Genomic DNA, 24,330 nt, shown 5'->3' with positions numbered 1-24,330 from the left:
CACACATCAACTAACTGTTCCCATAATTAACCTGTCCATCTAGTGACCGAGCAGCTTCAAGATGAATCGTGACCATAAAACACTTGATTTAGAGCAAAAACAAAACATTGGAAAATGGAAAACAGAAAAAGACTGTACATTATTATTCTTTTACTTTTTCTGTCTGATAATACAAGGAGTTGTGATCTAAAGTAATGAGAATAAATAAGTCATTTTCAGGCAAGTCTGAACAATATCCAGCAACAATTAAAATGTCTTATTGTGGTACCAAGGAAAATCACTGCTGTGCACAGGGATCTTCAACTTTTAAATAAAAGGTATATTTTTAAACAATCACAAACAAAATAGTGGAAACAAGATTTTTTTTTTTTTATTACTAAATAGAAAAGTAATATTCCAATGCTGCAGCTTTGTGAAATGTGGTTACATCTGGTTTCATCAGTGTCAGTGGCTGTGGTTCACAACCATTTCAGTTTTTTTATGTTACATAAATATACAAATGTCTGTTTAAAAGCAACAGAGCGAGTCCATATCAGAGTCCAGTTGTTAGCTGCTTCCAGCCACAGACTCTTTGACAGTGAGGGCCGGTGTGGCTCCTATGTGGGTCCAGATGTAGCCTTTCTCTGGTCGGATCGGGATGGTGGGGAACGGCGAGCTCCACGACTTGAAATATTCAGAGGGGGCGTGGCACACAAACTCAAGGTACTCCATCTTTCTGGGGAGATCCTCCTCTGGACCTGGAACACAAATGAAAAGTCAGTTCCCAAAATAAGTCAAACTACAAGCATAAAAATATCTTAACTCGGTTCTCATTTCGCATTGCTCACCAACTATGTATGTCGCCGGATCAAACTGGTCCTTTGGGCTGGCCTGTGTGGGGATTAACCAGGTCAGTGCTGCACTCTTTTCACAGTACTGGTCCTGAATGAAGCCTCGAATCTGAGCATAGTACGGCTTCCCGTCTTCTTCGTCTGTTACTTTGATCACGTCTCCTGTCTGATAGTAAACTCCCTGTTGGTACAAAGAGAAAGACAGATGATGAATAAACAGGAAATCTGGTCGACAAAGGTGGTTAAAGCTGCAAGAAGACGAGGAAATGCTGATAATCAATATGATCGTTTCTCATATTGAACAGTAATGATTTTTCCTTGGTAAGAATAAACATCTTACCTTATAAAATACAGATTCTGACGTGATGATTGTTGCAACTGATTCTGGTGCTTTAATTGGCTGAGTAAAGAAATCACACACACAACAGTTAAATGCATAAACTCACAGTACAGAATAACAGAAATAATCATCATCATAAAGTTGACAAATCAAATACACGTCTTACGTTTTTAAGTTTAAATATGTGTCTTCTTCCTTTTCCCTTGGTGGACACTTTCTTCTCAGATGCAGGAGCTTTGTACTTGGTACTTCTCAGCCGTGCAGACCTCCTGTGGATCTCCTGTTGTCTCTATGGACATAAAACAACACACATCAGGTATATAAATTATACTTCACCGGGTTCTACACTGTAGCTATTGTTTCTGAGACCATAGGTTCATTTATACCATACACCAAAAGAACAGTTTTCTCTATACAAGAGAAACATTTTGTCATAGATTGTTTATTTCTTGCCACTCTATTTCACTAAACAAAAAAAGGATATGAGAACACTCCCATTTGAATTGTATACAACTTCCTCATATCACAGTAAAGTCAACAGCTGTTAAATCATTCGTCCAGGAACTGTTTCTGTATTCATGGTCTGTGGGGCAGATATAGTTTTGGTTATAATCACTACATCACTGTCTGTCACTTGGTTGATTGTATTGACATTAATATCAATCAATCAATCAATCAATCAATCAATCAAATATTATTTGTATAGCCCACAATCACAAATCACAATTTGTCTCATAGGGTTTAACAAGCTGTGATGGATCCCTCTCCCAGGACAGACAGAAGCACAATAGATGCACACATCAACAAAATAACAGTATTTACATCGATTAGAAGAAACAGTTTGTAACATAATGAAAAGGTGAGTCAATGTTGTTGTTATCTTTATAGATGAGACAATGTCTGATAGAGATGAAGGGAGCAGCAATGACATGAAATGGAGGAGTTGTTGTCAGTAATGGTTGAATATGTGAGGAGACATATTGTATATCAAGCAGTCTTGTTGTAAACATAGTCCACGATCCACCACAGCCACGAATATGCAGTTTGTTTCTTCTGATTATGCCGGAGAGACGCATCTCCACAGAGAAACTAACCTGCTTCCCTCCGCCATTGCTGGGCAGGGTGCTGGAGGACATGGAGGGTCCCGATGCTCCTCCGCCGCCGCCTCCACCGCAGCCTCCTCCACCTCCTCCTCCGCCTCCGACGCTGCTCTTCCCGGTGCAGTTGTTGCACAGGATCTCCCCCAGGTTCCCCTTCTTCCACATGGACGAGGAGTTGGTCTTGCAGACGGCGCAGCTCGGCTTCAGACCCAGAGGCATCGTCGGCGCGGAGAGACGAGATCGGTTCAGTGCGGAACAATGAGAAGCAGCGAGCTGTTTGTCATCAGTGTCCGGGGACAGGAGCCGGAGACACGGGGTCCTCTCTGCTGCAGACACACCCACACAGCCCAGCTACGACATGTGACCGCTGACGGTCATAACAACCGCAGTAACACAGTTGTTTATTTTCGTGTCACCAAACCACCGCCATTGCTGAGCGCCAGCGTTTCTTCTTCTTGTGCGCTGGCCTGTGTCGTCCGCTCTTCTTCGGTGCTTTGGATGTGTGCGAAGTCGAGCGCCGCCGCTGGACCGGAGGACCCCGCGCATCAGTTTTCTGGAGGTGAATGGAAATTCCGAATGTGGTATAAAAATTGTAATCGAAAGGAGATGTTTAGTTATTTTATTTAGATAGTGTATAAAATATACAAAACAAATATATATGTGTTGAATGAAATAAACGGCAGGTTATTGTAGTGATCATTGTACTACAGCTGATTAACATTTTTTGTATTATACGACAAAAAACATACAATATTTTGCAAAGCTTATTGTATTCATAAGGTTTCACTGGGGCACATAATAAACTCAGTACAAATAATTGAAGAACACAATATGAAGAGGAAACAAAAACTGAATAAAACTTTGTGGTCAAATAAAAAGGTAATAAATCAAATATACATATCGAACATTCAGCCCGAACTTATTAAAGATATACTTTTTGTCACAAAAGGTAGTTTGATGATATTTGAACAATAAAAGCAAAATGATTTTCAGATTGATGCGCCTCCGATCCAGCAGGGTGCAGTAATCCACATAGACAGCAGCTGCCACCACCGTTTACCGTTAGACTGAAGAGGAAGAATAAACGCGTCTGTGTTCAAAACAATAATTGAAGTTCCGGTGTTCCAGTTTAACTGGGGATCATGGCAACTGGTGATATGTTGTCTTTATTCCAGATGTCGCTGGTCGGTTGCAGACTCGGTCGCAGATTCGTCATTTTAAAAAGCGCCTGTGTTTGAAGTGCAGTGATCTACTGAAGGTGTCTTTGAAATAAACATCAAACAAAAACCCATCTCGACTTATTGTAATGTGTCCGTATCAACATCACGGTTAGACAACAATATAAATCATACGGGTAAAAAAATAAATATAGCACAGAAAAACTTGAACGGGATTCAGAACGACATGGCAAAGCAGCCTGATGACTCCTTATGATGGCAATACCATGTTCAGTGTAGAAGAGGAAATGCTCCTCCACACTTTAACCCTTTGATAAACAAGCTATGCAAACCCCTTCTAATGCACAACATGGGTTAAAGAATGACCCATATTCATTTCCTGTGATATTTCATGCATGGTTGGGTGTTTCTTTGCTATATTAATTTATAGCTTATTCTTCCTTCTTCATTCAGGAGAAGGCTCCTTTGGTGACACAGAAGCCTCATCTTCTACCTCTATGTCATCAAATGAGCTATCTCCATTTAGGAGAACCGGATCCCAAGACCCACCCACAACTCCAAGCTTGATCCTGTGGTCCTCAGCATCAGAGATTTCAGACTCAGAAAAATGTTTATTTCAACGACACCTTCAGTAGATCACCGCACTTCACACACTTTGTGAAACTGACGAATCTGCGACCGAGTCTGCAAGCGACCAGCAACATCTGGAATAAAGACAGCATATCACCAGTTGCCCCGATCCCGAGTTAAACTGGAACACCTGTTCGGCTGTGCGGCGCCGCTTCCTCCTGAAAATGTCTCAAAATAAAGACGACCTCGCGTCCAGCAACAAGAAGACCATCTCCCTCCCCATCTCCAGGGTGAGGCTGATCATGAAGAGCTCCCCGGATGTTTCCAGCATCAACCAGGACGCTCTCGTCCTCACCACCAAGGCCACAGTAAGCTGCCGGTGCTCACTTAGCTAATACCCCCGCAGAGCTAGCTCAGATCACGCACCCACCTGCTGCTGCTGCTGCTGCTGCTAACAGGGGTTAGCCCCGCTAGCTTCTGGAAGCTTCTCTTTGAGCTCCAGCAGCAGCTCGTTGTGAGTCTCTCCTCTGCTGACTTGTTGTGTTGTTGTTGTTTTTGAAGGAGCTGTTTGTGCAGCATCTGGCTGTCTCATCGTTCAACAACCGATCCGGGAAGGAAACCAACTCGTTGTCCTACAGCGACCTGGCTAACACCGCGGAGGAGACCGAGACTTTACACTTTCTCACAGGTGAGAAGCAGCTGCAGTCTGACGGAGGTGAAGCATCAGATCAGACCCTGGAACACTGAAACACGAGTGTAACCTGGAACCCCTCTGAGTTTATATCAGTGAGGGTCTTTGATTACTGTGTACAGTCTTTAACCAGATTATTAGGCACACTGAAAAGTACACAGAGTGAATATTAGAAACAGTCATCATCCTAACAACTAACAACATCCTATCAAACGTTCTTAATGTAGCACCGCTCTAAAACAATGTGCTTGAACTGTGCAGCCACAGGTTTTCTCTCTTATGAATGTTTTGTCGATCCCTCACCCACAAAAGGTTTTTGTCACTGGATGTGTGTGTGTTGTTTTTCGTTAGTCACACCTTTGACCAAACTTCCTGGAGGTCTTGATGACATTATGAACTAACTTTGGTGAAGTTCTTAAATGATACTGTGTTATCTTTTTGCTATATGTTCACTCATAATGCTGACAGGTTTTGTGTTGAGGATAGTGTACTGTTACGATTAGTAAGGGGCTGGAAAAGAGCTCTAAAACCTTGTGAGAACAATTTCTCTGTGACCTATATTCAAGGAGATGTGATCAGTTAAAGTCACAGACTCCCCCACAAAAAGTTCAAACTTGGTTAGCCCATATCTCTCTTCATTCATATCTGATACACAATTGTGATGATTTGACACAGAATGACGTAGTTTCAACACAAACTCAACATTTTTTGTTGTTGTTGTTGTAGCTGTTGAGTCTCCCGATGAAAGCTTGTGGTTATTGCATTGATTGATCCGTCATGATTTAAAGCTCTGCTGTCGCCACTCATTGATTCCTGGAGACCAGACCTAGTATCTCTCTGAGCAGGAGTTACCTTAGCTTTCTAATTCTACTTCAGCAACTAGACATCAACCATGGAATCAGTGGGAAGTGGATAATTTCCGACAGATGAAATAAACCAAATGTCTGTTCCCTCTCCCATTAACAGGCAGGATATTGTTCGTCCAAGTAGTCAAACAGTCATGAGTTTAACACAGTCTTTTGAACCCACAGATATCCTGCCTAAGAAGATCTTGGCTCGAGATTACCTCACATCTTTGGAGCAATTTCAAGAAGAGGATGCTGACTTTTAAACCAAGTGCACTGGATGCATTTCACGTCCAGATGGATCAGATGAACAAGTCCTCCCTCTCACTGAAGTGACGGGCAGGAGAGACACCCTGAACTTTCTCACTGCTTTTTAAATGCATTGACAGAGTTCAGTTGTCGGGCTTTGTGGGAAAAGTTAGTAGATGTGGATCTGAAAGTAAAGCCACACAGGGCTGAACACAAAAAAGAGTCATAGAGGAAACTAGAAGCTGTACTGTATATCTATGAGTAAAAAATGGATGGCAGCAAGGTGAATTTGTATTACTGCCCCGAACAAGGCAGCCATAGATGAGTCTTAATGCAACCACCCCTTAACTTTTCTGCAGAGCTGATCACCTCTATAGAGAGTACTGTTAAAAGTACTGCTAATACATAAGTACTGGTAATGCAGAAGTACTGGTAATGCTCATTAGTGATGAACGGTAGATCTGGAGCAAGAAGTGATTTTGCACGTGGCCTGTAATCCGAGACATATTTTTATGAGGAAGGGTGAATAGTTTTTTTCCCCCACCCACTTGCAAACCCCCCCCTCCTTCACGGAACATACCTAGAGTTAATTCCACATAATTGTCTCAGCAGAGTTTTCATTGCCTCTAAAATAATACAATATAAACACGTTATTTTCGAGATGCTGTTGAACACTGGTTTCCAAGTGAAATGTACTGATGTGAACATTATGCATGATACTATCATTTTAAATATATATATTTTCCTAACGCTAACCCTTGAGTTGTGATTCCAATGATCGTAAATCCCTCTATTTTGTAGCGTCACTACAGAACCGCTGAACATGCTGCGTCTTTCCAAATGAAAATTCACCCTCAGCCTCACAGGTGGTGTGTAACAGGCATTTCCTCCTTTACAAAAGTGTTGTTTAGATTTGATAATAAAATAAAGCAAGTTGAATAAGTCTTATCCTCGTGTCTTGTGGTTTTATTAAAGCCCATTAATGTGACAATGAAATCTCATGGATCGTGATTACAAACTGAAGATATAATAACTGGATTTCATTAAAACTCCCAGATGATCCCCAGCAAATTCCAGGTCCAGTTAAAGGTTCCACTTTTGACTTTTGTTAATAAGTGACATCATAATGTGCATATGAAGTGTGTTTTGTAATCATACGACAGACATACATATTCCTGAGAGGGCATGCATTTGCTACATCGTTGTTCAAAACATGAAATTATAAATTCAGTTCAGATGAAGGCAGAAAAAGAGTCTGAAGTCGTCACTGTAGGATGAGTTTGCTGAGTCGCAGCTGCATGTTGATCAGAGTCTTCTCTAACGTAGAGAACTGCTGCTCCAGGTGGTTCGCCATGTGCTCTCTGACATCGATGGTGTCTCTGGTGTTGGACAGATGCTCCCTCATGCTGGAAGAGATGACGACCACAAGCAAATGACTGGGATCTGTCATGCACACAGCTTTGCATGATTTTAAAATGAACTTAACCAAAGTACTTAGGTTCTAAAGACAGTCTTTGTTTTAACTGCATGTAAAATGGTGTAATTTCATGTATAAGTTTAGAAATACATTTAAATATAATTCATGAAAAACTACATAATTCCAACAAACACATTGTTAATGTATATGTTAAGTTCCTGGCAGCTTCATTTTGTAGGACTTCAAAGCAATTTTACACATTTACTGCAAACTATTTGAGATTCCCTTACATTTATCCAAAGCACAGACCTGATGGGTAAATGGTTCATTGTTTGATGTATCTTACTTTGTTAGGACCCCCTGCTCCTTCCCCTCCTTCCTCTTCTCCTCCAGTGACACAAACACCTTCTCCATGGTCTGCATAGTTTCTGCCATACTCAGGTGGTCTGAGTAGACCCCCTGCACCTCCTCTTTGGCTTGATGGTCATAGGAGAACCCTCCCTCCTCCACGCCGCTGGAGGTGGACACTGCCTGCAGGGAGGCCCTGTTCTGCAGAAGCTGCAGACGGGACCTGGCAAACTCCTCAGGTCCGGCTACGTTTTCCCAGCACACTGCAGAGGACGGTGGCAACCAGAAGCGCTGGCTGCAGTTCACCGGTTTCCCAGGGGTCTCTGTTACGAAGGGGCTGTCCGCGGGGAAGCTGTGAAGCAGCTGCAGGAGAGATGATCCCGAGCCCCACTCCAAGTCCTCCATGTATGATTCCCCAGACTCTTCTTCAGGGGGGATATTAGGAGGGGCACCCGCTGGTCCTGCAGCCTCTGCTGGGAGGCAGACCCCCAACAGTAGGCAGCAGGACAGGCAGAGCACGGCCCTGCTCACTGCCCCCTGGAGCATCTCTAAACTGCTGAAACATGAAGTATTGAGGCGGATTAAACTTTAAGGAAAAAATAATGGAAAAGCCATTCATTGCCAAAATGTCATGACCTTATCCACTTAACAGTTTTTCCAGTGATGTCTTTTCCTGTAATAAACCTATTGTTTCACGCACAGAGCAAATCTCCTCGCTCATCTTACAAAAACAAAACAATGGCTACTGCATTTTTATGTTTGGAAGCAAAAATTTAATCTTTTCTAGTCATTTAAATATATGTACAGTCACACAAATGTGTCATGCAAGTCATAGAGGGTTACATTTTAATTGGTGACTTATATAATATTATGCATATTATATTTATTGTATATGTACAATATGTAGCATTTATCCATATTATATATATTTCTATTTATTTGTTTTAATACATACGAGACTGGTCCCTGGCATCAAACTGAATCAGCACAGACAAGATGTTATTTTACCTTCAAATAAAAAAAATTAAATAATTAAATAAACTGGCAATTGCAGCCGATATTTCTGCATCAATAACCTCATATTTCGGTAAGCTGTACCCATATATACATCTCTAAAGGTTTGTAGGATATTGTGATGTATATATCATATTTTCTATTGTTTGGCTTTACCGGAAATTTTACTTTCATTTCTTGAGCTTCACATCCGTTTGCAGGCGCAGAAAGTTTGGAAAAAAACCGGAGCGGAACAATTTCTAATCGCTGCAAACACTAAGCCCGAATAGAAACATTACTTTCATAACAATAATATATTAATCTCACTCCTGTCTGGTGAACGTAAGGGATTTTTGTTTACCTTGCAAAGAAAACTCCAGCGCCAGAGCAGCAGCAGCCTGTGAGTCGTGCGACGCTCCTCTGGTTCCTGATGAGGTTGGACGGAAAAAATTCAGCCCGTAACATGCGATGTGAAACAGAGTCAGAGCAATGACTTAACCTCAGTCTGTGCAGGAAATGAGGGGAATTGCATTTCATTGCTGGTAAGAGTCAGTGTTTGCACATGTTTAAAATGTGGATCAGAGAGATCCTGTGCACTTCCTTCCATGTAAAAGTGTTGATTCTTCTGCTGCTCAGTCAAACCTCTTATGAATGGAGTGGTTAAGGTTGAGGGAGGTGTCATGCTCCTGGAATTTATGAGCCATTTTACAATGTCCTAAACAAAACCAACCAGGCCTGAATCTGGCTCGATTTTAAACCTTCAAATCTTCTAAATCACTCCTCAAAAGTCTACGAAAGGACATTTCCACAAAAACACCATGTAGATCTCACTGTTATAAGATCAACGGACTAAATCTTCACTCTCAAAGTTGGGGATCCTGAGATTCATCCACATCATCTGTGTTTATCTGTGGCCAGGGAATGAAATCATGTGGCCTGGCCTGATGCACACCCTGACATAGGCAACAAAGAATGGGGGACATGTTTTAGCACCAGTAACTGAGGACGGATGTAATTTGAAGGGGAGGCGTGGACCTGAGTACACAACACAGACCTTCTGATATGTATAGTTAATCTCAGGACGATGTGTGATGCAGATTAAATTGGTAGAAAAGCCCTCTCCGCACTGATCTTGGCAACCAGATGTTGTCATTTAAGGCCTGGCGAAGATTTTCAAACCATCTGGGGAACAAAGGGTGAACGGTTTCCTGCAGATGAAGATGTCTGAGTCATGCTTGGAGTCTGTCGTCAAATGGATTCAGACGGAGGAGCCAGAAAAATAGTCACATATGCTGCACAGGCTGGTTTACAGCTGTCAGACAGAGGAACAGAGCAATGAGCCGTCTCCCACAAAACATGTTGTTCAGAGGCAGCTGTAGGAAAATTACAGTGTATGAAGAAACAGAATCACATTTAGTAGACATAAAAGAATCAGTAGAACAGAAAATTCAGATTCATCTCTCAGTTCCACATGATGACAGAGGGTCAGAGGAGAAAGTCTCCACATAAATATCAGATGGAACATGTGGAAACTGTAGCTCTGCTTCTTCCTCCATGTTCTTGCTGCTGTTTGTTCATGATCGTCTGCGGTCGTAGAGCACTGATGTCATGTCTTTGGTATTTTTCCTTTTTAAGTGTGTTTAGCAAACTTGGTAGACTTTACACATTTTAATAACTGTTCCCTGGATTTTGAGACTCATTATGTTCTTTATTCATTATGTTTGAACCTGACATTTTCGCTCAATAAAATTACAAATGATTACTAAAAAAGAATTGATGATTTAAGGTCTTAGTATTTCTCCCTCTGTGTTTCATTCCCAGCAGTGTGGCGATGTTATCTAATAAAAATTGGATTTACATTTTGAAAAACGGTATATACAGTAAGCTTAACTGCAGAACCTTATGGTGTTAGTTTTTCTATGCAGGTGAGAAAAACTCCTGAGGATTTTTAATCCAAGCTGCACTGTGGGTTGTCTGTGTGTTTCAGATCATCAGTGCTGCAGCACGTTCCTACACTGACATCTAGTGGCAAAGACTAGGCATTACTGCTTTTTACCACAGAGAACCAATAACATCAAAGTTTGATCTGCATGTTTGGTCATTTTATACAGTTACTAATAATGTGTGGGCAGAAAGTCAAAGATCTAAATAATCCAAGTAATATAACGGAAGGATAAGTGAAGCACACGCCTCAGGGTCCCAGGTGGCCCCTGAGCCAGAACCATCGGAACGTCAGTCAAATGACCCCAAAGAGACGCAAAAGACGATACAGGGACACAAACGGTGACCCTGAACAGGTAGCTGTTTTAAGCCTCCTTGAGTTTTGGTCGTCTTGCTCCAAATGAAGCTGTGGGGGCCTTTAACATGTCTGTGCCGTAGGGCCTGTGCCCAGGGGCCCAATGAAGCTGGGCGTAGGGGTAGCTGGAGGGGCTGCATCACCACCTACTGACAAGGAGCTGTAAGTGCAAGGCAAAGAAAGTGGACCAAACAAATCAGTTGACAAACTTTCATACAAGCAGCAGAGGTTCTGTCATTCCTTTTAAATACAAGCTGTTTTTATTTCACTGGTATTTTCTGTGTTGCCTATCGGATTTTTTATAACAGTCGATCAAATATGTCTCAGAAACAGATCCCGGATTTCTTCAACTCCCACAAATTCATGTTTTTTTTGTTATAAAATGTTGTTGTCTATTTAAATAGAAATCATGTGTGCATTTGATGTGATGTTTATATTTGGGCTCCCTCCCAGAACCCCCATCTTTGACTGACTTCCAGGGGTTTGTTGTTTTGTTATTTGTTATCATTTATAAGTACAAGCTGCGATCAAATTAAATCCAGATACAATATTTATACATGTCTATATTTTTAAACCACATTCCACCACAGTGTCCTGATGTGCGCAGTGCTCAGCTCCAGATCCCCGCACACGAGCACCGCCCGGGCCCAGGGCCATGTCAGCGAGGGGCGGGGAGCGCCGCGGAGCTCCTCCCCTCTCCAGCGCGCCGTCACCGGGGCTGCCGGACCGGAGCAACTCGGCAACCACCAACCATCCGCCGCTGGTTGCTCCTCCGCGCTGGGCGCAAAGACTCGGAGCTTCCACCTCCGCCCGACCCTCCTCACGGCGATCGACATGGCCTCCGACGGCATGGACGAGCGCTCCCCGCTGCTGTCGGGCCCCAACTCCGGGAACGTGACCCCCACTGCGCCCCCGTACCTGCAGGACGCGAGCCCCCGAGGTAAACACACGACATGTCCCCCCGGCCGCTGCCTGCATGCTGAATCATATCTGCGGCGTATCGGGTTCGTGCGTAAAATGAAACTGCAGCAGCGAAAGGCGAGGGCATCGGCGGAGGAGTCTGTCTGAAGCCGGAGAAAAAGGTGGAGCTTCCCCCCCTGTGAGAAGTGGAGCAGTGGGTTAGAGAGGAGAGGAGGAGGCCTACAATAATAACTCAGCTTTTTCTACTGCAGAACTGCCTCCATCACGACCCACTGGAGCCTGCAATGCTTCACCAGAAACAACACAAATATAGATCATACCAGTCGTGATGTGGAGCTGCAGGGCCTCGGTGCATGTTCGGTATTATTTTGGTGGGTTGTTGATTGACGGGAGGAGAATTGACCCACTGCAGAAAGAGGCTGGGGCGAGCAGGCTTTTGTCCCAGCTGCAAGTCAAAAATGTCCAGATGTGCCCTTTGTTTTTGGGCCTGAATCAATTGCACGACATGACTTAAATGCTTTATGTTCAATGGAAGCTGTCAATGTGCTGATTTGCACGAGTACAGGACTGTAAACAACACATTTGCTCCTAAAGGCATCTTGAATATTCTAAAGAACTGGGTGTAAACTCCCAGTGTCCACTTAGTAAACAGCTGAATGTAGGTTACAGTGTCATAAATCTTAATCATGATCATAAATCCCCCAAAACCAGGAGGTCTGGAAGCTGCTGCCATGAAGGACCGACCTTTGCTCTGAATTTGTTCTCATCAAATTCTGCATTTTATTTTTTTAAATCTGGAGACATACATGCTCTCACATGCTGTTTGTTTTTGCTGGAGGCTTCGCTTGAGAAAAGTTCCCAGTTTGTACAAAAACATCCACCTCTGACTCTCCTGTCAGAGGATTTGATGTCTTGTTTTAGCTGATTTCTTCTTTTAGAATTAAAACTAACATAAGAAAGGCTTCCACGCTCCCGAGGACATTTTTCTATCCACCTGTTTGTGGCCCATGTAAACGTTTCCTCTCTCAGATTGTCCTACTGCACGCGTGTGAATGGATTCATTGACCGTGTAATACTCTCTACGGAACGTTTCAGGACAAACGGCTCATGTCGAGCAAACAAGATGCAGACAAATCAACATTTTGTTTAATCTCACATAATTTATACGTCGCCGCCGGATTAATCTGGACTCTAATGACCTGCAAACTGATAACGCCTCTTTTAGGTGGTAAAACAATAAACGAGTTTATAAAAAAAAGAAGAAGCTTGAACCGATGCCAGAATGTTTCATGGCCTAGTTTCTGTCTCTGCTGTCTGGATTGAAGCTAATTCCAGTTTCTTTGGGTTTGTTGGGTCGACAATCCTCGGCCAGTCAATTTGTAAAATGGATTAATTTGAGCTGACGTTGCCCAAACAGAGATGTTTTTGTGAAGTTGCACTACAATCTCTGCTGTGTTTGATTCCTTTAGATTCAGATCCTTCTACCTGATGACGTTTTCTTTACAGTCAGACTTTATTCAGCAGTAACAGGTCGTGATTCACTCTCTGCTGTGTTTTCCTCCCGTGTGCACAGTGCAGTGTTGGTGAAGGGCCAGTCGCGTTTGCTGAGTCAAGGCACTAAGCTCGGATTTTGTCGCCCTTCTTGCTTAATATTTTTCAACAGAAGCCTGTTCGAGGCTAAATCTAATCATGACGGCGATAAAACATTTAAAATCCAAATAGAAAAACAGAAGTTGTTCAAGGTGCCAGTCTGTAAAATGTCCCTCTTGATGTGCTGCAGTGACAGGAGACCTTGCAGATACAGAATAAGTCTGGGGATATTTTAAAACTCACAAGCCGAAGCCATTTTCACTCGTGCACTCCTGATAGTGTCCTTACAATCGGGTCTGGACATTTCCTGGAGTTTACCTTTCACATATGAAGAATGTAGCAGGAGAAAGGCAAGAAACGTCATCAACACGTCCACCTGCTCACTGTTAATTTTCTAGAACATATTCCTGCTGCATTCTCACAGTGCCTCACTCAGACATTTTACTTTGGGGGGGCTGCCGGGAAAAAACTCCAGAAAATGTCCACAGCAACTGACTCAGACATTTCCGTTCTCACATACATACATTATTCATGTCATGATCACATGAAGCAGAAACACACATGGCTCAAGCGGCTGTATAGTGGTGGTCGTAGTAAAGCGTCTTCTCGTCTTACCGCCGGCTCCAAGGACAGCTGGTGAAAACCTATAGCTGCCATATTCTGTTTCAGACGAGCATCAGGACGACTCCAGTAGTAAAAACACTGGTGGTGCCTGATAACACGGAGAGAGAAAAGTGCTGAGGACGCGTTGATCAGAACTTTATATTATACTAATATATAAGGTTTAAAGGTTTTAGAAGAGATCTGAATACTCTATTACGTTCTGGACTAACATAATATAGAAGAAGATGACTCATCTGGGTTTTTAAGCTGCACCATGTGTTGCCTGTTCACAATACAAGTGTCAAATCTTTGTTGCGCTCTGGTTTATTTGTTTGGCCTGTTGGTGAATATTCCACAGTCTGTCCTCAAGTATGAAGCATCAGAGGAGACTGGACGTCAGTATATTTCTGTATTTGATCTGTGTCTCTTAGAGCAATGCAGTAAATATGTTTCTTAGATAATATGATGAATATAGTTAGAAACCTGCAGTCACACACATTTCATATTGTTTTCTTACTAACTTAAACAGGTTTTGTTATTTGAAGAAGTCATTCACAATATATACGGTATATATTAAACTATTTTTATTCTATGTTAGCCGTCTGGCTAGTTACCTCCACCAAGGAGGTTCTGTTTTCACCTGCGTTAGTGTTTGTTTGCTGCAGGATTATGCAAAAACTACTCAACTGATGTCATTGAAATTTTGTCGAGGGGTGGGGCAGGAAGAAACCATTAAAGGTTGGTGTGGCTCCGGATCAGGGGGCGGATTCAGGATTTGTTTTCACTTTCTTTAACATTGTGAGGTAGGGCACATTTTGTTGATTCCCCAGAGAATAATTCATGGATCTTGATGACAAAAATCAGGGACTGATATCAATTCATTGCAGATCCAGTAATTTTAAATGTGATTTCGTAAGGGAACTGTTGGGCCTAGGCAGAGGAATGTTCTCTACTTAGTGCCTGTCTAGTTTTCATGTTTTGACAACAAGTCCTTCAGCCAGATGTGTGCAGGCGTTTCTGGTTTCAGCTTCTCAAACATGAGTGTTTTCTCTGTTTCAATTGGAAATCTTTGGATTTTAATCAAAAAAAGACATTTGAAGATCTCCCAGTATCTGTTATGGCAGATTGTGATTAGAACATTTTAACATTTAATCTATAAACTGTTAGTTTTACTAGGAACGGAGAGACTGTCAGCGTGGCTCTTTTTGTTTTTACATCCCTCACAATGTAAAAAATGCTTGGATACTGTAGTAAAGTTAGTGACTGGTGAAAGTCCTTGTATTAAGTTGATTAAAACACATGGAATGTAGACCAATTACAGCAGGTTACTGTGGGATTAAACAGTACAGAGTTCACTCGAGTGGCTACTGTAGTTGGTTCACAGTGGTTCTTTCAGACATAAAGAGAAAATCTTCAAGTCTGTGAAGGTCGGACATTTGATGGAGTTGATTGCACTTGTGTTTGGACCATTAGACACGGATCATTGGTCCTGGCTGTTCAAGGCTTCTTAAAGAATATGGTCGGTAGTTTTATTAGACTCATTAGCTGAGATGATTTAACTTAGCAGAACATCCAGCTGATCAGTCAACTGAACAAATCAATAAAAAAACAAATGAAGCTCAAATATGAGATTATAGCATATTTATACACAGTTTGGCAGCGGGTGGATTTATTGGCATCACTTTGGAATCTAAAAGGGTTCATTGTTTCTCTTTAAAACATGCAGAGGGGAGCATGGCCCCTGACAAGAGAGGAGTCACATGTTGAGCAATCCGAGCTGTATACAGCCTGTCATGGGTTCACATACAGTGAGAGCAGGAGTTAAGCTGAAAGAACCATGGATGAGGAAAGAGCCCTGCGGTCGTTGTGCAGTGTTCACACACAAGTCAGGATTGTAAGATGCTGTCAATGCTTTCAGGCCAGGATATAGTTGGTTGTAAGAGTAAATAAGTGAGTCATTAAACAACATTTGTGTCACAGAGCTTGTGGCTTTGATTCAAAAACAAGTTACTGCTAAGAACTGAAAGTCGTGTAATTCTTAGAAATATTCTTATGAGTGTGACTTTGTTTTGGCTCGTAGGACCAGAATCAGAAAGTTGATGTTACATTTTTGTTTGTGTTATCCTTATGATTATGGTGTAGTTTATTTCAAAACTGCAAAGTCGTGTATTGGCACATATTGACCAACATAAAAGCTGATACCGATGTCTGTGAAAGGCTCATATCGGCCGTGATTATTGGCAAACAACGGATCAATCTATGAGGCTGTAATGGATGAATTATTTCATAGCTGTGTGAGCATGTATTCTACTGTTTTCTGTTTTTCTGTTTTTAATTAATTGAACTAAAAGATCAGAAATGAAGTTTGAATGAGTCAAGGTGTGTTTAAGATGGAAAAGAATGTTGCATGATATGTTGTCGTCAGTTTTTGGACGACAAAAGCTGCATCTTGAGTCCCTGAGCCTGTTTGTTGACAAAACATAACAATGACTTGTTTTCTATCAGAGCTACTTTTTTCTACAAAAACTCCAGCTCTTTGTTCGTGACGTTTTTCCAGACGCATGCGATTAACACCTGGCTGTGTGTTGTCTGCTTTGCCCTCCTCTCAAAGCCGAACTACCTCCTCCTTACACAGCCATCGCCAGCCCCGACGCCGGCGGCGTGCCTGTCATCAACTGCCGCGTGTGCGAGTCGCTCATCAACCTGGACGGGAAGCTGCATCAGCACGTGGTCAAGTGCACGGTCTGCAATGAAGCTTCGGTAAGTGGAGGCCGCTGACAGCTTCACGAAGTTAATGTGAAGTTGAGTGTTGATATCATGGACACTTTGTCGTCGGCTTTATTTGAGCTGCCTGTCGTCCTTTTCCTCTCCTGCCCTGGTATACATGTGTGTTAAATTCAGATTTATTGTGCAGCGTTAATTTGTGTGATAGAACGTGATTTGTCGGTAAACACAAGAGTAACCGTTTCCCTTGGAGGCCTCTTTCTTGACTGTTTCTCACCTTTGCAATGTTGCCCATTAGATGTTGGTACACACATCTGTCACATCTGCCACACCTCTCAGCTCGTCCTGTGACGAATTCTCCAAATGGCCTGAATGAGTCACCGGTGCCTCAGTAACACAGTTCTGTCAAAGTGCTGTTAGAGCAGGGAGAATGAATGGCTGTTGCTACGGTTCCCACAGTCTGATATTTGTGATGCTAATGCATCAGCGTAGCCACATAATATCACATAATACCAGTCTGGACTAAAGCAGTGCACAGTGGACAGTGTCTGGCCTTCAGTTGTGCTTAGTGTGACCTATGCCATTTTCCGACATGAACTCCAGAAAATGTCTAGAAAGTTGGGTTTGGTCCTCTTCCAGAGTTTACCTTTCTTATGTGGAGAACACAGCAGGAGATTGTTCGTATCAGACGTGTTCACAACAATAGGAAAATCTCTGGAATGTTCAGCTGATGGGTGGGGCCTCAGTAAAACATGTAGGAGGCAGGACTTGATGTATAAATTCCACCAAAAGCTCTTGAATCTCGTCTTCCTAAGTTGACATCTTCTTCGTGTATGACACCTCTTTTTCATCCTGAGATATTTGTATTCTTTATTTATTTGTATTTTTTTAATTTTGTGTGTGTCAAGTGTTAGAAATATCATCAACATGCTCTCTGTGAATCTTCCGGATATTGTTCTCACATGGGCTCATTTGGACATTCTCTGGAGTTTTATTAGGGGCCTGACAGAAAGAAATTTCATGAGATTATCCAGGGTTCAGTGCAGGTCTGAAAGCAGATGGGTCAAAGCTGTGTCACCTCTTCAGTATTTTAAATCAACTTCTCTTCCCTGGCTTTTAGTATCAGGCTTTTGGTTTCCAGGGAGTGGAGTTTTATACTGTTTGTTTTCTCCCAGCCCATCAAGAACCCCCCCACAGGGAAGAAGTATGTTAGGTGTCCCTGCAACTGCCTGCTCATCTGTAAAGACACGTCCAGGAGGATAGGATGTCCTCGGCCAAACTGGTAGGTCACAGCAGAGACATTCAGACTGTCTTGTCCTCTTACCTCTCATTTGTCGTATGAACACGGTCAACTTCTACGATGCAAATTAATCCATTTCTATAGTTTTATGACATCAGAAACGTTTATAACCCTGCCCTGGCTTGTGTTGAATCCGACAGCAGACGCATTATTAACCTGAGCCCGGTGATGGTCATCCCAGAGGAGCAGCCCGCTCAGCCAGCGCTGCCCATCCAGCCTCAGGGGATGAGGGTGGTCTGCGGTCACTGTGGCAACACCTTCCTGGTACGTAAAACTGCAGAGACGACAATTTAACGACTCACTGAGTTGATCAGGCAGAATTTTGTTGCTGTGCTGTTATTGATACGTGCATATGAATAATCATATTAACATGTTGCTTGATGGAACGTCATTGGATTTTACTGTATATTCAAAGAGCTGGTATCAAAGAAAAGCTTATTTAAATCAGTCTAAAGCACAAGTACAAGGTTTTAGTCTGTTTAACAATGTTTTATCTGTTGAAATGAAAAACTCCGTCGGTGTTTTACACTCTGTCTGGCAGAATATTGTGATTGCAAATGGCTGTCATACATTTTCTTCATGTTCCCTTAACTTATGTCTGGCTAAATGTCTAACGTACCACTTTGGTGCAGTGTTGCCATGAGATGTCACAAGAGATGAAACATACCCCTCTAACCTGCAGCTACACCAGCGTTTTGCAGATTAGTCTTATATTAAATGAAGCTGTCATCCTGCCCCCCCCGTGCCGAGGATACTCAGACTGTTACTGAACATCTTGCATACTGATAAAAAAGGGAAACGCAGAACGGAAGACAGGATCATGACATTGACTCACATGTCAGAGTCGGTGGTATCGAACCTCTTAACGTGTGCACACTGTTGCCTGTCGGCGTCTGTAGGGCAGTGAGGACGCCAGGTCATCCCAGCCAATGTCTGGCCTGCCCAGCGATGGCTCTCCCCCAGCACACCAACAGGTTGAGAGAGCTGGTCATACCGGGGGTTATATTAACAAACAGCCTAACACTGCTCCAACTCAATCTGTGGCCTAATTTAAACTGGTGGTGACGTGACCTTTTGCACATCTGGCTCTGAACAGACAGTTTGATATTTTAATGCATAAAACTGTCTTTTAGTTCCATTATAAGTAATTTTAAAGGAGACATATTATGCGTTTTAAGTTTTTCTTTCCTCTGGTGCGAAGCTCTTTAACAACCCATCAGATACCTCCGCATCATAATCATTTAATAAGAGGAAAGTGATGTCTGAACTTTAGAGCATGTAAACCTTCTGAAGTGAAAACCCAAATTATACTTATGAACCTGAGTATGAGCAAAATGTGTCTCCTTTAAAAGATCTTTCCTTCACTGAAGCCAGATGTGAAAAGTCACATATTTAACTTGTGTCAATAGGAGCGTCTTATCCTGCTGATCTGTGATGGATGAACACTTCTTTTTTTACCTACAGAGTCGTAAATGAAACAACCACAACTAACATTACACAATTGATTGACGTGTAGTCATAGAGTTTTCCCTCGATTTATTTTTTTCTAATACAGGAATAATAAACACATTTCAAGTTCCAAACCATCATAAGATAATCACATTGTTCCCAGTATGTAACTCCTTTGATTGTTCTTGTAGGACAGCAGTGTGTTCATGTGTGTTCTTTAACGCTGCGTCTGAACAGTGTGTATCTTCTCTGTCTCCTCACAGTGGATGGAGCTGCGGTTTAACACACTCGCCAAGTGTCCCCACTGCAAAAAAATGTGAGTCCATCAATCTTCCGTTCAACACACGTCACACAGAGGTCGCAGTGAAACACAACTACATACTTTTACACTTTACTCGATTGTTGTGATGTGACAATTTTATCTGCACTTATTTTCTATTGTCTTACTCTTATTGGGGATATTCTTTATACAACTGAATCAAAATATGTTATAAAAATGAGTTTATAATTTAATCTTGTGAAGGAATTTTAATGATCACAGAAGTGTGTTCGCAAGTCAAAGTTCATAAACATCAAATAATGCATGTATGTAAATATATATATATATATATATTTCTTTTTACTTCTGAACATTTTCAAATTCTATGCAGTACAGTTTTAGACTTTTGGTACGTTTTTGTTTGTGGTTTCCATTTATTTCTGTATGACCTGAAAATTATTTAACAGACTCTTGAAACTTGTTTAAGTTCATCAATTTAGTTGCCTTTTCCTATGTTATAATGTAATTTTAAACAAATACTTAGATAGATGGATAGATAGATTACTTTATTAATCCTCAGAGGCAAATCAAATCAAATGTTCACTGTACGCTATTTTCATATTGTACAGAAAAGTCCATAATATATAAGAACTTTCTTAAATACAGTAAGTATGGCTGAAATGGTCGGTTTTGATGCAAAGTAAAGTGATTTGCAGTAGAAGGGCTTAAACTTGCAAAATCCCTGGTTTGGTTGGTTAAGCCCTGAATTACAGGCTTTCTGGAGATACTGAGTGTTGTAAGCCATGAAACTAGAAAAACACAGTCACTGTTATTTCAGAAAGAACTTGTTTGTTTGTTTAGCATCTTGTCCGTTGAGTTTGAGCAGTAGACTTTCAGTGTGGAGCCGTGGGGGGGGGGGGTTGAATTTTAAGAGACCTGAAAGACTAAACATTTGATCTTAATCTTGTTTGGGGCAGTTAATTACCACCAAGATATTTTGTACGTCAGAGGAACCAGATTGCTTTAAAACAGTTCAGTATAACTGAAGTTTGTGTTTTTTATTCCACTGCTTACTTTATGGATAAACTCACTGCAGTCAGACGTTGGGGTTTAGAGGTCTGGATATTTCGAGCTCTTGGAAGGAGAGGGGAGGTAATGAGGGCTAATCTCTAAGTGTGACAGGAATTAAAACTCGGCCTCAGTTCATGTCATAGTAATGTGGTGGTGGTGGTGGTGGGTTCACAAGGTTGAGCGGTGGGTGGGTGTTGCAAAATGTACAGTACGCAGGGTAAACAGGGATCACAATCACGAACTGCAGCCAAAATATGTTGTCATTGTCTCTTTTCATATCTCTGCATCTGTTTCATTCTGTTCATTTCATTTTGTATGTTGACAGTTTATTTATATCTCCAACCTTGTCTTTGTCTCTATTTGTGTCCACCTATCTTCATCTCCAGTCACAGTATTTGTTATCGGTTTCATCCACATGCAGGAAATGTTTCCAGCTGTCATGAATTTAAAAGACACCAATTATAAAGTGGTGTTGCACTTTACATTGCAATCAAAGAACCTTGTTTCCTCTTCCAAAGTTTACAAAAAAGTACCAAAGGTCATATTTTTGTTATCAGGCTCGGGTCAGATTTGGTCACAAAAAACTAAAATGTCTATCGAGCTTGGTTATCTTCCTCTCGAGCTCGGTCAGGTTCTGACAGACAATTTCACCAAGTCAAATTCTACCCTGAACCTAACAATGAACTAGGAACATCGTGATCTTTTCTCACTTCATATCTTCCTGTGCAAAATCTTTTATCGTTTATATCGTGTCAGCATCAGTCTCCATGTCTTTTACTCTCTTTCTGCTTCTTGCTTTATTCTTTATCGGTGCCTTTAACTCCATAAAAACTGTCAAAACGATGGTGGTTGAGATGTTGAGGTGTCATGTGAGGATAATTTAGGCTCATAAGGAACTGATACCTTTGGTTTGGTAGCTGCTTTGCAAAGGAAACCCCCCCCAAGTGGACTGGGTGTTTAATGAAAATAATAATAATCTTCAGTTGCAAAAACGTGGGGTTGTAAAAAGGTTGTAGGTGTTACTATTTCAAACAGTGAGCAGAACAAAGTGGGAAAAGGTGGAAGGGGGAGAGAGAGAGAGGTAAGATGATCAGGTGACCTGGCGCCCCTAAACCATCGGAATACCGGCCATTCCTGAAGAGCGCTCTGAGTCCCATCACATGAGAGGCATGTGAGAGCACAGGGGGGGGGGGGGGGGGAATAAAGTAATGGTGAAGGAAAAAGAAAGTGACGCCAGCGCATGTGTTTGCAATGGAGACTGTATGGAGCTGCTCATGTGACCGGCCTGCGGTGCCTTCGTGCGTAATATCGTCAGGGTGATGTGGAGTGAGATCACTGGGAGGAAGACGGAGTCGGACATGTTTAAGAAACCATTTCTGCTTCACTACAAACGGTTTCAATAATCATAACAAACAGAACATTTCAACAAGGCAGCGTTTGGATTATTAAGTTGTTTTAAAATGCTTTGTTATATTACTGTTCATTTCAAGTCCTTCTAATTATATCCTCATAAAAGTGAGATGACATTTAGTATGTTTCCTCCTCTCTTTTCCAACTGTTTCTTCTTTTCTTTCTCTACCTGCAGATCCTCTGTTGGTAGTGCGCTCCCTAGGAGGCGCTGCTGTGCTTACATAACCATAGGAATGATCTGCATTTTCATTGGAGTGGGTTTAACAGTGAGTATGGCTTTATCCTCTCTGTGTAATTGTATGTATTTGCTCAGCACAGTGGTTGAGATATGGATTGAGCACCACCCATAGAGCTGCAGGGCTAAAAAAAGAAACCGGTTAGCTGACCTGAGAAACTTGTTATTATTAACAATTCAGAAAATATACACAATTGTAGATGGATGGATACAAGTAGCAGAGGTTGTGTAATGTTTTTGTACCTTTGTTCTCATAATATTACATAAATACACAATTATGCTTTGGCCCATTAATCCACTGAATCGTTCAGTAAACAGTAACTCTACTTTGTACCAGCAACCACATATTGTTCAGTGTTCACAGTTTACCAGACTTTCACAATGTGTTATAATCATATTAGAAACATAATCACTCCATAATAATCTCAAGGGATTATACTCTCTCATTTTTGAACTCGTTTTAATGAGCTTGTTGCAGTTTGTTATCGTTTTATCGATTCACTCGCATAGTTCTGAATCTTCCATCAAATATTAGAAGTCTTTGACTTCATAGTGTTTTTCTGTTTTGTAGAAGGATCAAATCAAGGCAAAAATCCTGGATCTGCCCATTTATCTGAATCTGTTTCAAAATGTACTGTGTTGTTCCTCGGTCAGGCCCAACCCTCCACAAATTTTTGGGGAAATCGGTTCAGTCAATTTCTAATCGATTTGTAAATGTAAACATTTACCTTGCCTGTTTAGACTGACATTAATTCATTTGAAATAAGAAATAAGAAATAAAACCTAAATTCTCTTCTCCAGGTTGGTACTCGGGACTTTGCCAGTCAGTACAACGCCACCTACGTGTCCTGGGCATTCGCCTACTTGCTGGGCCTCATCTGTCTGATACGAGCCTGCTACTGGGGAGCAATCAAAGTGAGCTACCCGGAGAACAGCTTCGCCTAGGATGGGCACGGCTCAGCACGGCCCTGCACGGCCCTGCACGGCCGGAAGAACAAACCCCAGTATTTAGGTTCAGATCTGAAAGCGGTCATGTTCAGTGGAGTGGAACGTCTGCAGAGAGCGTTGAAGAAGTGTGTGTGTGTGTGTGTGTGTGTGTGTGTGTGTGTGTGTGTGTGTGTGTGTGTGTGTGTGTGTGTGTGTGTGTGTGTGTGTGTGTGTGTGTGTGTGTGTGTGTGTGTGTGTGTGTGTGTGTGTGTGTGGAGATGTATCCCGTTGCGTTCGAGTCTCTGAATGTTGTTAACTCGCTGAACAAACCTCTCGTACGTCGATCGACCTCCTCCTGCTCCACACAGACTCAAATCCTGCCCTGGTTTTGCAGAATCCTCCAAAAATACAGAATCAAGAAACATTTTGTTGATGAAAGCAAAATTATTTGGTTCCTGCGCTGATTTAAAAATCATCGTTCAGTGAGCTGGCAGGATTTGGTCCTTGTGGAGCGTTTTTAGTTCGTTGATCAGCAGCCTGCTGAACTGACGGCACCCTCTTGATTTCTTTTGTTTCTGACCAGACCAAAATAACAGTTTGCCCATTGCACTACGATTATATGCAATTGTATGTGTTGTTTTGCTGCTAGTTAAAACTCCAGCTACAGTAAGCTGCATACTCCTAGTGTCTCGTAAACCATTTACCTTGCCTGTGTACACTGACATGGTATTGCTGTATGATTTTAACTCTCGAAATGATTGACTTTTAAAAAGAAACTGCCCTTAAATATCCATGCGTGCCAACTTTGCTGCCCAGTATTAGTGGAGAAGAGCATCAGATCAACAGGAGCTTGTTTCTTTGTTTGTGCCACGCAGCTTTGAAACTCACTACAGCAATAACCCTCCTACTTGAGTTGCTTTCGGCCTCCGCCGCTGCGTCCTTCACTGCGATTATCGTTGCCTTCTCACTGGTGGAAAAATGTGA

The 24,330-nt window shown here is 42.0% G+C and overlaps 4 protein-coding genes across 5 annotated transcripts; 2 read left to right on the top strand and 2 right to left on the bottom strand.

Moving 5' to 3' along the window:
• Positions 1–345: 345 nt before the first annotated feature.
• gatad1 (GATA zinc finger domain containing 1) lies at positions 346–2,764 on the bottom strand. The gene is made up of 5 exons (XM_034599209.1): positions 2,265–2,764; positions 1,337–1,459; positions 1,171–1,230; positions 828–1,011; positions 346–737 (listed from the first exon to the last, which is right to left on the bottom strand). The coding sequence occupies exons 1-5, from the start codon at positions 2,487–2,489 to the stop codon at positions 547–549; spliced, it is 783 nt and encodes a 260-aa protein (XP_034455100.1). The 5' UTR covers positions 2,490–2,764; the 3' UTR covers positions 346–546.
• Positions 2,765–4,122: 1,358 nt separating this feature from the next.
• Positions 4,123–6,023, top strand: chrac1 (chromatin accessibility complex subunit 1). Its single transcript, XM_034599214.1, has 3 exons — positions 4,123–4,386; positions 4,580–4,706; positions 5,741–6,023. The coding sequence occupies exons 1-3, from the start codon at positions 4,243–4,245 to the stop codon at positions 5,818–5,820; spliced, it is 351 nt and encodes a 116-aa protein (XP_034455105.1). The 5' UTR covers positions 4,123–4,242; the 3' UTR covers positions 5,821–6,023.
• A 729-nt stretch (positions 6,024–6,752) lies between these two features.
• Positions 6,753–9,118, bottom strand: si:ch211-57n23.1. 2 transcript variants are annotated; one of them, XM_034599207.1, is made up of 3 exons: positions 8,923–9,118; positions 7,567–8,121; positions 6,753–7,209 (listed from the first exon to the last, which is right to left on the bottom strand). In XM_034599207.1, exons 1-3 carry the CDS (start codon positions 9,096–9,098, stop codon positions 7,068–7,070), a joined length of 873 nt encoding a protein of 290 aa, XP_034455098.1. In that variant the 5' UTR covers positions 9,099–9,118; the 3' UTR covers positions 6,753–7,067. The 2 variants fall into 2 exon arrangements, with proteins under 2 accessions (XP_034455098.1, XP_034455097.1); XM_034599206.1 differs by having other exon boundaries at positions 7,567–8,124; positions 8,923–9,117.
• A 1,831-nt stretch (positions 9,119–10,949) lies between these two features.
• On the top strand, positions 10,950–23,766 carry pip4p2 (phosphatidylinositol-4,5-bisphosphate 4-phosphatase 2). The gene is made up of 8 exons (XM_034599203.1): positions 10,950–11,797; positions 16,583–16,731; positions 17,871–17,977; positions 18,136–18,259; positions 19,708–19,760; positions 22,360–22,450; positions 23,221–23,516; positions 23,646–23,766. Exons 1-7 carry the CDS (start codon positions 11,455–11,457, stop codon positions 23,362–23,364), a joined length of 1,011 nt encoding a protein of 336 aa, XP_034455094.1. The 5' UTR covers positions 10,950–11,454; the 3' UTR covers positions 23,365–23,516; positions 23,646–23,766.
• The last annotated feature ends 564 nt before the right edge of the window (positions 23,767–24,330 follow it).

This window comes from Hippoglossus hippoglossus, chromosome 11 (genome assembly GCF_009819705.1).
Source record: "Hippoglossus hippoglossus isolate fHipHip1 chromosome 11, fHipHip1.pri, whole genome shotgun sequence".
Classification (NCBI taxonomy): Eukaryota; Metazoa; Chordata; class Actinopteri; order Pleuronectiformes; family Pleuronectidae; genus Hippoglossus; species Hippoglossus hippoglossus.
Note: the sequence above shows the minus strand (reverse complement) of the source record. Positions and strands in the feature narration are given on the sequence as shown.

Bases quoted from the DNA above. Each gene is read 5' to 3' on its own strand.
- gatad1 (XM_034599209.1), bottom strand. From the start codon at position 2,489: ATGCCTCTGGGTCTGAAGCCGAGCTGCGCCGTCTGCAAGACCAACTCC. The intron at 1,460-2,264 runs GTTAGTTTCTCT...TTATGTCCATAG, and splicing joins GCAATGGCGGAGGGAAGCAG to AGACAACAGGAGATCCACAG. The intron at 1,012-1,170 runs GTAAGATGTTTA...TTGTACCAACAG, and splicing joins CAGAATCTGTATTTTATAAG to GGAGTTTACTATCAGACAGG.
- si:ch211-57n23.1 (XM_034599206.1), bottom strand. From the start codon at position 9,098: ATGAAATGCAATTCCCCTCATTTCCTGCACAGACTGAGGTTAAGTCAT. The intron at 8,125-8,922 runs GTAAACAAAAAT...TTCATGTTTCAG, and splicing joins GCTGGAGTTTTCTTTGCAAG to CAGTTTAGAGATGCTCCAGG. The intron at 7,210-7,566 runs GTAAGATACATC...CATCTCTTCCAG, and splicing joins GAGCAGGGGGTCCTAACAAA to CATGAGGGAGCATCTGTCCA.
- pip4p2 (XM_034599203.1), top strand. From the start codon at position 11,455: ATGTGCGCAGTGCTCAGCTCCAGATCCCCGCACACGAGCACCGCCCGG. The intron at 11,798-16,582 runs GTAAACACACGA...CTCCTCTCAAAG, and splicing joins GCAGGACGCGAGCCCCCGAG to CCGAACTACCTCCTCCTTAC. The intron at 22,451-23,220 runs GTGAGTATGGCT...TCTCTTCTCCAG, and splicing joins TCATTGGAGTGGGTTTAACA to GTTGGTACTCGGGACTTTGC.
- chrac1 (XM_034599214.1), top strand. From the start codon at position 4,243: ATGTCTCAAAATAAAGACGACCTCGCGTCCAGCAACAAGAAGACCATC. The intron at 4,387-4,579 runs GTAAGCTGCCGG...TTGTTTTTGAAG, and splicing joins TCCTCACCACCAAGGCCACA to GAGCTGTTTGTGCAGCATCT. The intron at 4,707-5,740 runs GTGAGAAGCAGC...TTGAACCCACAG, and splicing joins GACTTTACACTTTCTCACAG to ATATCCTGCCTAAGAAGATC.